This window comes from Poecilia reticulata, chromosome 12 (genome assembly GCF_904066995.2).
Source record: "Poecilia reticulata chromosome 12, P_reticulata-male-v2, whole genome shotgun sequence".
NCBI classification, from domain to species: domain Eukaryota; kingdom Metazoa; phylum Chordata; class Actinopteri; order Cyprinodontiformes; family Poeciliidae; genus Poecilia; species Poecilia reticulata.
Window position 1 is genome coordinate 1,125,450 of NC_088841.1, and position 13,316 is coordinate 1,138,765.

Here is a 13,316-nt window from a genome sequence, read left to right on the forward strand (position 1 = left end):
AACATTTTTTATTGCAGCTGTATGGGTTATTATTTGTGTAATATTACAGGAAAGCCAGTGGCAAGAGCTCCTGGTGTCACTACATACACTCCCCATACCTGAGCCTGGAGTCCCCGTTCACCTTGGTGTGGTAAGCTCCAATTCTTCACAATAGATGCATTTGAAATCAGTTGAAAAGTTATGGCTATTGCACATTTGCATTTATGTTAATGAATGCATAGCACCTATGATATTTTACTGTCACAGAAGTGTTTTGTGTGTATAAAATGTAGTCCCAAGTTATTCAGAATTCAATTAGATATTTTATTTTGACTACTATGTTGCCTCGGTCTGGAAGTAACTAATGATTTTGAGTGGCCCAGTCAGGGTCTTGGCTTTATAGATAATATGTGGTGAGCTAAAGATTAAGAGAGATGCTTGCCTCATTTTCAAACATCTTGGTAAAAATAACTTTACATTTAAATGTGGCATATGGTAGGAATATTTTAGAGCTTAACTGTATCCTCAGTAATCATTTAAGCAAATGCAAGTCTATTGTTTATACCTCTCTCTCACGCTGTCTCTTTTTTGTCCAGCATTCCTTTTTCACTGTGCCTGACATAAGGGAACTCCCAAACATACCCGAGAATGTGAGTGTTGAATTCCCTACCCTGACAGTCAATAGCCTCATTATTCATATTGTCTTTACACAGTTTGAACGTTAGCTTCCTGAATAGGTTAGAAGGCATAATGAGTTTCTAATTTCTGGGACTTCAGATGCTGACAGTTTAAAAATGGATTTGAGTGTATATTAATATTGAGTGGCATGCTGGACCAGTTAACACTGTCACCCTGCAGGAAGAAGGTCTGGTTTGAATCCTGGTCTGGGGTCTTTCTGCATTGATTGTTCATGTTCTCCCTGTGCATGCGTAGGTTCTCTCTGGGGGCTCCAACTTCCTCACAGTCCAAAAATATGGTTTCTGGGTTAATCTGTTTCTTTAAATTGATATGAGTGTGTGTCTGAATGATTGTTTACCACGTGCGTGCGTATGTGTGCGTGTGTGTAGGTGTGTGCGTGCGTGTGTGTGTTACCCTGTGATGGACCCTGTCTAGGTGGACCCTGCGTCTTGCTTAATGACCAGTGAAGATTAGTCCCACCTATCATTTGGATGGATAATGGATATTATGATATCTAGATGATAATCTAATAGATACCTACACTGAAGTACATTTGGATGGAATTCCTGTCATTTTTAAAAATCTAAGCTGGTCTCTTTAAACCAACTATGCTCTGTTGGTTTGGTAATTCAGACAGCTTAGGGTACTGACTGCTCAGAGTAATATATCAGCAAGCATCGACATATAAATATCGCAGTTAGACCTCTAATAGTGTTCTTTGCTCTTTTGGGAAGCTTAAAATGCTTCAAAACCTATAAAATTTATGTCAAATTATTTGTGTCATATGGAGATTTTTCCACAACTAACTGTCCTGACTATGTATCTCTTCATGTTTTACCTCTACAGAGAAACCTAACAGAGTACTTTGTAGCAGTAGATGTCAATAACATGCTTCATTTGTATGCTAGTATGCTTTATGAACGTCGAATCCTCATCTGCTGTAGCAAACTGAGCACTGTAAGTAGTACTTCCTGTTTCCTCTTTTTTTTTGTCCTGCTCATCATATCAGAAGTTAGTTGTCAGTATTGGCCTTTTTGTTGTTGTGTAGTTGTTTTCTTTAATTTAGTATAAAACATACATTATTTATTAAGAGTTTGATTTACTTGGTGCTAAGTAAAGCCAGCTTAGTTAGTGTGGGGGTTGTGGTATAGCACAAAAATATTTTTTTTATTTTTAGAGCAGTGATTGTTTGGAGGAGCACTATGTTATCATGCCTATTTATTTTTCATTTTTTTCCATTGTACCTTACTGACATAGATTATATTTTTGAATAGGCATGTGTGAGCTTTTCATACAAGTATTTCTAAGGTGTCATCTCTAGAGAATGAATTAGAATAGAATAGCTTTTTATTGTCGCTGAGAGAAAACAATGTTCGAGAACAGTGTTAAACCTGTGAAATGCAGTTTGGCATCCTCTTACAGGCAGCAGTTAAAAGATAAAATCTATACATGTGTAATAAAATCTATACATGTGTAATAAAATCCATACATGTGCAGTAAAATCCATACATGTGCAAAAGAAACAACAGATTTTCCAGAGATATTAACACTGTAATATATACAGGCTTTATTTAAAAGTGCAATTAGTGCAGCAATTGCAAAAACTCCAGTTTATTGTTCTTATGGTGCATTATTGTGAGCTTCAGCACACACCTTTTCATCTCTTTTCAGTCTCATGTCCCCAAAGCAGTCATTTTAACAACTGCAAGCTTTTTAAAATGATAAAACTCAGAAATTGACTGAACAGGGAACGGTTAAGAGACACATGGAGCCGTTGAATTCACAGATTGGTACAGTTGTAGGCTAAGAGACAAAATTTTCCTTCAAAAGCTGAGGAGCATGAGAAAACTGTGCTAAAGCCCCATATAAACAAATCACTTCAATTCATAATATCTGTAACAACTACAACCTAAATGAATAATATTGGTGAAGTCCAACTATTGAACTACTAAACAGCTATTAATATGAATTGAATAACTTATTGGAAAAGGAATTAGTGACATCTAGTGGCAAGATTTCAGATAGTAATATAATGGATGAAAGCAAGTGTTTTCTACATTCTTGGCTGTTTTTATATCCCATATGAAACTGACAAACATGTATTGCATTTTTAAATCATGCATAAATAGTTGCTGGAAGGAGGGAAGAAAAATGAGTTGTCACATCTGTTTTTGATCTTTGTCTCCAGTTGACAGCTTGTGTACATGGGTCTGCGGCCATGTTGTATCCCATGTACTGGCAACATGTTTACATTCCTGTGCTTCCTCAACATCTATTAGACTACTGCTGGTGAGTTTTAAACTTTAAAATTTGTAAAGAAACAGCCCAAAATTTTACCATGGACAATGTGTATTAGTGAAACTGTGATGCTGTGGTTTAATGTAAGAAAATTGTAAGAAATTTTGGTGTCATGTAGAGCAGTGGTCCCCAACCATTTTATTACCGCGGACCGGTCAAGACTTGGAAATTTTGCTGCGGCCCGGGCGGGCGGGAGGGAGCGGGGGTTGGGGGTCAGTTGGTAACCGTTTGCATGTTGGTGTTCCCGCTAAAGCCTGAATATGCCCAATTTGGTTGTCTTTGACCTTTTATCGCAGCCTGAGGGGTTTTCCCTGACTGGGAACGAGAATACAACCTGCCGAATGTGACAGGTAGCCAATCAGAAAGCGCGGTGACGTCAGAACGGAGGGGAATCCCAAACAGCTGACATATCGCGCAACTGAGAGTCCAGTGGATATTGGAGATGATATGTGGAAATGTTTATTATTATATGTGAAGGTCATTATTATGTATGTTAATTAGTTTATTCAGTTAAAAATGTTAACTATGAAAAACATAGTCACCTGCAAATCATAGTACAGTAAATAGAGCGGCTGCTCCCGTTGTCTTTCATCCACCGCCTTTTATTTTTGTTGCGTCTTTTATTTCTTAAAATGACTCCACAAACTATCACTATTGCTTCTTCATAGTCATCCGTGTTTGGTTATTCTAAATTCCCATATGCTATTTTGGGGGTTTTACTGGATTATCCTCTGGAATCGGGATGTTCGTGACTGGAATCTGTTCGTGTGGTGTGCTGCTCCTACCTTGTGGCTGGAGACAAGAACCGATCGAACCTGTTGTGCTTTTATCAGCTCTGTGGTCACAGAGGTTTGGAGAATCGGCCAACAATTCTTAAATATTGCCGTCTAAACCAGACTTAAGACTCACAAGCTCTACTCATCTCCTCTCGACCACTGCCTAAACCCTCTCTGACTCTGGTCGTTATGGTAACGTTTACATATCCCTTCAAAATACGATACAGATGCGCCACAGAAATGAACATTTTACTTTCGTGAAAATTTTAACTCACGATAATGACTAATGGAAGCCCTGAACTTGTTTCTCTGAAACCAGACGGTCCCATCTGGGAGTGATGGGAGACAATGACACCTGAAGTGTTGCTTATATCCACAGCCTGCTTGGTCTCGACGTGGCGAAGCAGCTTGAAGCTTCATTGCCTCATTAGCAGCCGGTAGCCGCATGTTACGCAGAGCGGGTTTGTAATGTGGGAATCACCTACCGGTCCGGGATAAATCCCTTCTCCTTTCTCTTCTTGGCCTTTTCCCCTTTGCAAGGAAACTTTCCAAACACATCTGATCTGTTTCTTACTAATTTTGCTGCTTTTGGGCTCAATGTTGGTGCGCAAGTAACTGAGAGAATCCCGGTTAAAGGATTTTCAAAATAAAAGATCCTCCAGACTCAAATAATACATAAAACGGAAATATTTAATTATTTCTTGAGCGGCCCGGTACCAATTGGACCGGGGGTTGGGGACCACTGATGTAGAGGAAGCACAGGTGCCTCATGTACGGAGGCTTTTAGTCCTTTATACACCCATCCAGGGTTTGGTTCTTAGTTTGGTGACCTTTACTGCATGTCTTCCTCCTTCTCTTTGTGCCCATTCTGTCTTCATTCTAGTAAAGGCCACTAGTGCAACAAAAACATTTGAAAATAAACAACTAAATGCATACTTGTGGTCTTAAATGTTTAAGCATTATGATAAATCCAGGTCTGGTTGAAATATCCAGTTCTGTTTGCAGCACACAGAACTAAAAAGTGAAAAACTAGTAGATGTGAAAAATATGCTGGGTGCTTCGGTGGTGCACAGGCAAAGTACAACCCCTGTATGGAGGTCTTAGTCCTTGACATGGTCAACACAATTACAAGTCCCAGCCTGATGACCTTTGATTCACGGTTTTCCCCTCTCTCATTACCCACTTTCCTGTCTCACCACTCTCAAATAAAGGCCACTAGAGCAAACAAAACCTTTAAAACAAATAAATAAAAAATAAAAAAAAATTATATATATATATATTCTGTTCTTTTTCATAGCATTGATATGACAAAGGAGGTTTTACTATGTGGAAGGCCTCCTGTGTTTAGTACTCAGAAGGTTAAATGGCATTATGATGTTTGTCAGGACGGCCCCAAAACTTGATTCTGTAAATAGGACTGACATAACATCAGTTGTCATTCAACCCCTTCCCTCTGCTTTGATCAAAAGCCCATTGGTCACTGCACCTGTGGACAGAAAGCTAGGCTGTCCTGCGACTGGTGTACAACTAGGTCTCTGAGGGCTTGCTTCCTGCCATTTGGATATCTGCTAACTTGCAAAAAAGTTATAATACTTTCACTTGTAACTAATTAGCCATACTTCTAAAAAGAAAGTAAGCAAAACTCTATTGGTAGATGTAGCTGTCATCTGGATTAGCCAACTGTACCAGGTCTCCTGGATTACAATGCGTGAAAATGACCATAGCTGTTCCTACTGTGAGCCATTAATGGCTGGTAAAATAACATTCAAGCTTTGGTCAAGTCATGCATTAGGCATTCCCCATAGCAAAACACTTAATCACTGGAAACGGGCGTAGAAAATTTAGTTTAGACTGTAACTGTTGCAGTCTTCTGCATTTGTTGAAGACACAATGAGCGTATTAAAGTGCTGTTTGTGTTGTGACATAAACCACAGCAGTGACGACTGCAAAAAACCTGACTCTTAAATTGAGAGATCTCCAGCACATAGGAATCATTTTCTAGAGTGGAAATGTACAAAGTACTATACAGTCATATTCAAATATTTAGAATAAACAACCCGGTGGGTCCAGTTTGTCAGATTAAAAGTACCTGTTGAAAAAGAAAACAACTTAAGCAGGTATTAAACATAATTTTTATTAAGCTCACATTTCTGTTTTTAGATGTAAAACTGAATATTCTAATTTTAAATGTCATATTTTCATTACCTCCAAGTAGAAAATCGTCATAAGTAAAAGTCATAAAACCTTACAAACATGTATCTCTATGTAATTAATATACATTATGTGTTTTGCTTAGTGACATAGTTCCTAAAATAACTTTATCACGTCATGATTTTCTAATTTGTTGAATGGATCTATAGAGCTACTAAACTGCCTGGGAATTGATGGGGTTTATTTAATGTCACAGTTTCAGTTGTTGTCATACCTTAAATAAACAGTTTTTTTTCTGTTTTTTTTCCTCAGTGCCCCAATGCCTTTCCTCATCGGAGTACATTCCAGCCTGATGGAGGTAGTGGTCTATGACTTTATTGCCCACTTGAACTGGATCATGAAAAGCAATCTGATTCTCTGCATTACATTAAGCTCGGCTTGTGTTAGCTTTGAGATTATTTAAGTTATTTCAGAAATAAAATATATCATGTCACTGTGCCATTTGCTTCTGTTGTTTTTTTAGAAAGTTCAAGGGATGGCTCTGGATGATGTGGTCCTCTTGAATGTAGACACCAACACCCTAGAAACTCCCTATGATGACCTTCAAAGCCTTCCCAATGATGTGGTGAGAAACTCCTGGGCAGCTACAAATGGCTGTTTAGAGTTCAGGAAGGCAAAACTAAAAAAATCACCATTGTTAGATAAAAATGCTCATTATTCTGTGGAAAGCCATCATAAAGTTTGTATTAATGAGTGTGACTTTCTAATATGTAGGTTTCATCCTTAAAAAGCCGTTTAAAGAAAGTTTCAACTACAACGGGAGATGGTGTGGCTCGAGCCTTTCTCAAGAGTCAGGCGTCTCTGTTTGGAAGCTACAGGAATGCTCTGCAGTTCGAAGCGGTCAGTCTGGAATGGATTTGACTTAATAGAAAACGCTTCCAGACAAAATGTGTTTTTTATCTTTGGGCACTCTTTATAAGGTCCAGTTTCGTATTCAGAACCAGTTTCATTCCTCAAATTATTACATAAACCAGAAACCTTCAGAATCAAATTTTTTGGCAGTTCGAGTTGCTATTTTCTCTGTATCTAGATATTACGTTTTTTATGTGTCATGTTTAAATATAGTTAATCAACAATTTCATGCCTAATTGTTTGCTACAGAGACGAACAATTAGGCGTGACCCAAACAAGCGGTGTGACCCAAATTGAATGTTCTGATGTTTTTAGGGGGAACCAATAACATTCAACGAGGAGAGTTTTATCAACCATCGCTCCAGTGCCATGAGACAGTTCCTTCAGAATGCCATTCAACTTCAGCTCTTTAAACAAGTATACATACAGCACCCACTGCTGCTCCTGTCAAATCACACCTCCATTGTGTTCAATGGGTTTGGAATCTATGAGCTCATGCAAAATTTGGATCTTCTTTTTCCAAACTTTGTTCTTCTAATGTAGTTCATTGATGGTCGCTTGGACTTGTTAAATGCAGGAGAGGGTTTCAATGACATTTTTGAAGAAGAGATCAACATGGGGGAGTATGCCGGTGAGCCACCTATATGTTCTACAAAACTGTGTGTTTAAAGTGTAAAAAAGACATTTAAAACAGTGAAAATAACAACTGGCAGTTATATTCTAAACTTAACTTTGTGCAATGTTCCCCCTACCATAATGCTATCATAATATAAGGGTGAACCAGGTCACAGAAGTTATGTATTATGTATAAGTTATGTAAAAGTAACTATGGAGTTACTTTTCAGGGCAGTTCGAATTAATTCAGTTTATACAGTACAAGAAATGTCACCTCAAAGCACTTTTAAAAAAAAAATATACAGAAATACATAATTAAATCCAGTCAAATAAATAGTTTTAAATTGAATTACATATGTTCGAATTAACTACAAAGTTGGTGGTGTGACAGGGGGGCATCCCTCATAGATGCCCCCCTGCCATCTATGGAAGTGTTGTTTGTATGGGTGTTTGAACCATGTCTCTGAGTGGTGTGTTTCCATCAGACAGCATATGGCTCTAGATTAGAGGATATGTAATCATGCAGACCCCAGCATGGTGAAAGGTGGTTTTGTTGCTGGTGGTTGTGCCATGCTGCTGAGAGGACCAGGTTAAGGGCCTGGCCTGTATGAGAGGTGGTGTCGGCAGTGCTGAGTCAATGCTTTTATTTCTATATATTTTCCCCAGTACCTCTTTGCCTAGGGGCTGCTGCATCATTGACAACATAATTCTATGTATGGATGTTTCATCTCTTATGCAAGTGGCTACTTAAAATATGCACGTAGGTTGGAAATAACTGGCTAAGACAATCACACTAATAATTACACTAACAACGCACAATCACCCTAGAGAGTTCAGCAAAGTCAATAACTTTCTTGGTCTGCCACCTTATCGTGGTGGAGGGGTTTGAGTGTCCCAATGATCCTAGGAGCTATGCTGTCTGGGGCTTTATGCCCCTGGTAGGGTCACCCAAGTCAGACAGGTCCTAGGTGAGGAACCAGACGAAGCGCAGCCTGAAGACCCCTTATGATGGAGACGAACATTGGACTTGGTTTTCCCTCGCCCGGACGCGGGTCACCGGGGCCCCACTCTGGAGCCAGGCCTGGAGGTGGGGCACGATGGCGAGCTCCTGGTGGCCAGGCTTTTACCCACGGAGCCCGGCCGGGGTCAGCCCGAAGAGGAGACGTGGGTCCCCCTTCCAATGGGCTCACCACCTGTTGGAGGGGCCAAAGGAGTGGGGTGCGTTGTGTTACGGGCGGCAGCCGAGGGAGGGGACCCTGGCGGTCTGATCCTCGGCTGCAGAAGCTGGCTCTTGGGACGTGGAACGTCACCTCTCTGGTGGGGAAGGAACCGGAGCTAGTGTTGCGAGGCTGAAAGGTTCCAGCAAGAAATAGTCGGCCTCACCTCGACGCATGGCTCTGGTTCTGGAACCAGTCTCCTTGAGAGGGGCTGGACGTACTTCCACTCTGGAGTTGCCCACGGTGAGAGGTGCCGGACAGGAGTGGGCATACTTGTTGCCCCCCATCTTGGCGCCTGTACGTTGGGGTTTACCCCGGTGAACGAGAAGGTAGCCTCCCTCCGCCTACGGGTGGGGGGACGAGTTCTGACTGTTGTTTGTGCTTACGGGCCGAACAGCAATTCAGATTACCCACCCTTTTCTGGAGTCCTTAGAGGGGGTACTGGAGAGTGCCCCTCCTGGGGACTCCCTTATTCTACTGGGGAACTTCAACGCTCACGTGGGCAATGACAGTGAGACTTGGAGGGGCGTGGTTGGGAGAACGGCCCTCCCGATCTGAACTCAAGTGGTGTTCTGTTGTTGGACTTCTGTGCTCGTCACGGATTGTCCATCACAAACACCATGTTCAAGCATAAGGGTGTCCATATGTGCACTTGGCACCAGGACACCCTAGGCCGCAGTTCGATGATCTATTTTGTCATTGTTTCATCGGATCTGCGACCGTATGTCTTGGACACTCGGGTGAAGAGAGGTGCGGAGATGTCCACTGACCACTACCTGGTGGTGAGTTGGCTCCGGTGGTAGGGGAGGAAGCCGGTCAGACCTGGCAGGCCCAAACGTGTAGTGAGGATCTGCTGGGGACGTCTGGCGGAGTCCCCTGTGAGACGGAGCTTTAACTCCCATTTCCGGCAGAACTTCGAACACGTTCCGGGGGAGGTTGGGGACATTGAGTCTGAGTGGACCATGTTCCGTACCTCCATTGCCGAGGTGGCTTATCAGAGCTGCGGCCGCAAGGTTGTTGGTGCCTGTCACGGCAGCAACCCTCGAACCCGTTGGAGGATGCCTTCAGTGAGGAATGCTGTCAAGCTGAAGAAGGAGTCCTATCGGGCCTTTTTGGCCTGTGGGACTCCAGAAGCAGCTGATGGGTACCGGCGGGCGAAGCGGCATGCGACTCGGGTGGTAGCTGAGGCAAAAACTTGGGCGTGGGAGGAGTTTGGAGAAGCCATGGAGAAAGACTTCCGTACGGCTTCGAGGCGATTCTGGTCCACCATCCGGCGTCTCAGGAGGCGGGAAGCAGTGCAGCACCAACACTGTTTATAGTGGGGATGGTGTGCTGCTGACCTCAACTCGGGACGTTGTTAGCCGGTGGGCGGAATACTTCGAAGACCTCCTCAATCCCACCAACATGCCTTCTGTTGAGGAAGCTGAGCCTGGGGACTCTGGGTTGGGCTCTCCAATCTGTGGGGACGAGGTTGCCGAGGTGGTCTAAAAGCTCCTCGGTGGCAGGGCCCCGGGGTTGGATGAAATCCGCCCAGAGTTCCTTAAGGCTCTGGATGTTGTAGGGTTGTGTTGGCTCACGTGACTCTGCAATATCGCGTGGACATCTGGGGCAATTACCCCTGGATTGGCAGACTGGGGTGGTGGTCCCCTTGTTCAAAAAGGGGGACCGGAGGGTGTGCTCCAATTACAGGGGGGTCACACTCTTAAGCCTCCCTGGTAAGGTCTATTCAGGGGTCCTGGAGAGGAGGGTCCGTCGGATAGTCGAACCTCGGATTCAGGAAGAGCAGTGTGGTTTTTGTCCTGGTCGTGGAACACTGGACCAGCTCTACACCCTCAGCAGGGTCCTGGAGGGTGCATGGGAGTTCGCCCAACCAGTCTACAGTCTACATGTGTTTTGTGGACTTGGAGAAGGCGTTCAACCGTGTCAAAAGGGGGGCCTTGTGGGGCTTCTCCGGGAGTATGGGGTACTGGGCCCTTTGATACGGGCTGTCAGGTCCCTGTATGACCGGTGTCAGAGTCTGGTCCGCATTGCCGGCAGTAAGTCAGGCTCGTTTCCGGTGAGAGTTGGACTTCGCCAAGGCTGCCCTTTGTCACCGATTCTGTTCATTACTTTCATGGACAGAATTTCTAGGCGCAGCCGAGGTGTTGAGGGGATCCGTTTTGGTGGCCTTAGGATCGCATCTCTGCTTTTTGAGGATGGTGTGGTGCTGTTGGCTTCATCAGATCTTGATCTGCAGCTCTCGCTGGAGCAGTTCGCAGCCGAGTGTGAAGCGGCCGGGATGAGGGTCAGTGCCTCTAAATCCGAGTCCATGGTCTTGAACCGGAAAAGGGTAGAGTGCCTTCTCAGGGTCAGGGGGGTCGTCCTGCCTCAAGTGGAGGAGTATAAGTATCTGGGGATCTTGTTCACGAATAAGGGAAGAAGGGAGCTGGAGATCGACAGGCGGATTGGGGCAGCATCTGCCGTGAAGCGGGCGCTGTACCAGTCCGTCGTGGTGAAGAGAGAGCTGAGTCAAAAAGCGAAGCTCTCAATTTACCGGTCGATCTACGTTCCCACCCTTATCTATGGTCATGAGCTTTGGGTCATGACCGAAAGAACGAGATCCCGGATACAAGCAGCTGAAATGGGTTTCCTCCGCAGGGTGGCTGGGCTCTCCCTTAGAGATAGGGTGAGAAGCTTGGTCATCCGGGAGGGACTCAGAGTAGAGCCGCTGCTCCTCCACGTCGAGAGGAGCCAGTTGAGGTGGCTCGGGCATCTGGTAAGGATGCCTCCTGGACGCCTCCCTGGTGAGGTGTTCCGGGCACGTCCCACCGGGAGGAGACCTTGGGGAAGACCCAGGACACGCTGGAGGGATTACGTCTCTCGGCTGGCCTGGGAACGCCTTGGGATTCCCCCGGAGGAGCTGGAAGAAGTGGCTGGGGAGAGGGAAGTCTGGGCCTCCCTTCTGAAACTGCTGCCCCCGTGACCCGACCCTGGATAAGCAGCAGAAAATGGATGGATGGATGGATGGATGGATGGATGGATGGATGGATGGATGGATCTTCCTCAGAAAGCATGGGGTGAAAGTAAATTGTTTATTACAGTTGTCCAACATGGGGTGGAGGGAGACAGATCAGACACAGAAACATTGTTTCAGGGGTACTTTCTATATAAGAAAAAATAAACAGGGTTAAAGGCTAGTGAAGCTCTTTCTGTGTTTTTATATAGGAGAGGCACAGAATTAAAGAAATATGTATCTTATGTTTTGTATTGTTGGTATACTGACATGAATTTAATTGATTCCTTCCCACAGGCAGTGACAGGACCTACCACCAGTGGCTACTTACTGTGAAGGTGAGCTGATTTGTCATACATCTATTAGTTATATTGATGTGCTTTTCCATCTTCTTCCAAGTTACCTGGTGAAAATCCCTTAAATAACTGACTGTAGCTGACTGTTATAAACACACATTTGAATTGTATCTGCTGATTTTAATGTGCATTACACCACAAAAATTCCTTGTATTTTATTCCCTGCTAAGGGACATATTGCTTATGTTCTGCTGATGAAGCAGCCCAGAAACCTTTAATAACGGTTTATTTTTACAACTTCTCATTGACCCAAGCTCAGGTTGCAGTGTATGAAAGAAGAATTCAATTGTGGACATTATAATTCTGCTGAATATAGCTATGTAGAGTCACAGATGTTGGACTAAGTTACAACTGTAATTATTGTTCTATGAATCCTGGATGACAGCCTGAGGCGGTGCTTCAAGCACTGATTTTTTAAATTTATTCTTTATTCACAAGCTGAATATTGTATGTCAACAAAGTCACCTGTGGTATCAGTGAATCGGAATAATCATGTGCCTCCAGACATAGTCCCTTAATCTTCTCGTGAAAACACAATGATGACCGCCAGTCATCCAGGTCATCCAGGATTCATATAATGATAGTTACAGTCATAGCTGTAGTTCTACACTGCTAAAAAAAATAAAGGGAACACTTAAACAACACAATATAACTCCAAGTAAATCAAACTTCTGTGAAATCAAACTGTCCACTTAGGAAGCAACACTGATTGACAATCAATTTCCCCTGCTGTTGTGCAAATGGAATAGACAACAGATGGAAATTATTGGCAATTAGCAAGACACACTCAATAAAGGAGAGGTTCTGCAGGTGGGGACCACAGACCACTTCTCAGTACCTATGCTGTCTGGCTGATGTTTTGGTCAGTTTTGAATGTTGGTGGTGCTTTCACACTCGTGGTAGCATGAGACGGACTCTACAACCCACACAAGTGGCTCAGGTAGTGCAGCTCATCCAGGATGGCACATCAATGCGAGCTGCGGCAAAAAGGTTTGCTGTGTCTGTCAGCGTAGTGTCCAGAGGTTGGAGGTGCTACCAGGAGACAGGCCAGTACACCAGGAGACGTGGAGGAGGCCGTAGGAGGGCAACAACCCAGCAGCAGGACCGCTACCTCCACCTTTGTGCAAGAAGGAACAGGAGGAGCACTGCCAGAGCCCTGCAAAATGACCTCCAGCAGGCCACAAATATGCATGTGTCTGCACAAACAGTTAGAAACTGACTCCATGAGGATGATATGAGGGCCCGACGTCCACAGATGGGGGTTGTGCTCACAGCCCAACACCGTGCAGGACGCTTGGCATTTGCCAGAGAACACCAGGATTGGCAAATTCGCCACTGGCGC

The 13,316-nt window shown here is 43.9% G+C and overlaps 1 protein-coding gene across 5 annotated transcripts in view; it reads left to right on the forward strand.

Annotated features, from left to right (window-relative positions):
* dennd1a (DENN/MADD domain containing 1A) overlaps nucleotides 1-13,316 on the forward strand; it is a 44,065-nt gene that overhangs the window by 15,225 nt on the left and 15,524 nt on the right. For all 5 annotated transcript variants that reach the window (XM_081613579.1, XM_081613580.1, XM_008423085.2 and 2 more), the window contains exons 7-16: nucleotides 50-130; nucleotides 576-629; nucleotides 1,504-1,614; nucleotides 2,846-2,946; nucleotides 6,195-6,240; nucleotides 6,406-6,507; nucleotides 6,657-6,782; nucleotides 7,110-7,211; nucleotides 7,338-7,425; nucleotides 11,916-11,956. In XM_081613579.1, the coding sequence (XP_081469705.1) occupies nucleotides 50-130; nucleotides 576-629; nucleotides 1,504-1,614; nucleotides 2,846-2,946; nucleotides 6,195-6,240; nucleotides 6,406-6,507; nucleotides 6,657-6,782; nucleotides 7,110-7,211; nucleotides 7,338-7,425; nucleotides 11,916-11,956 (852 nt within the window). The remainder of the gene's footprint in view (nucleotides 1-49; nucleotides 131-575; nucleotides 630-1,503; nucleotides 1,615-2,845; nucleotides 2,947-6,194; nucleotides 6,241-6,405; nucleotides 6,508-6,656; nucleotides 6,783-7,109; nucleotides 7,212-7,337; nucleotides 7,426-11,915; nucleotides 11,957-13,316) is intronic.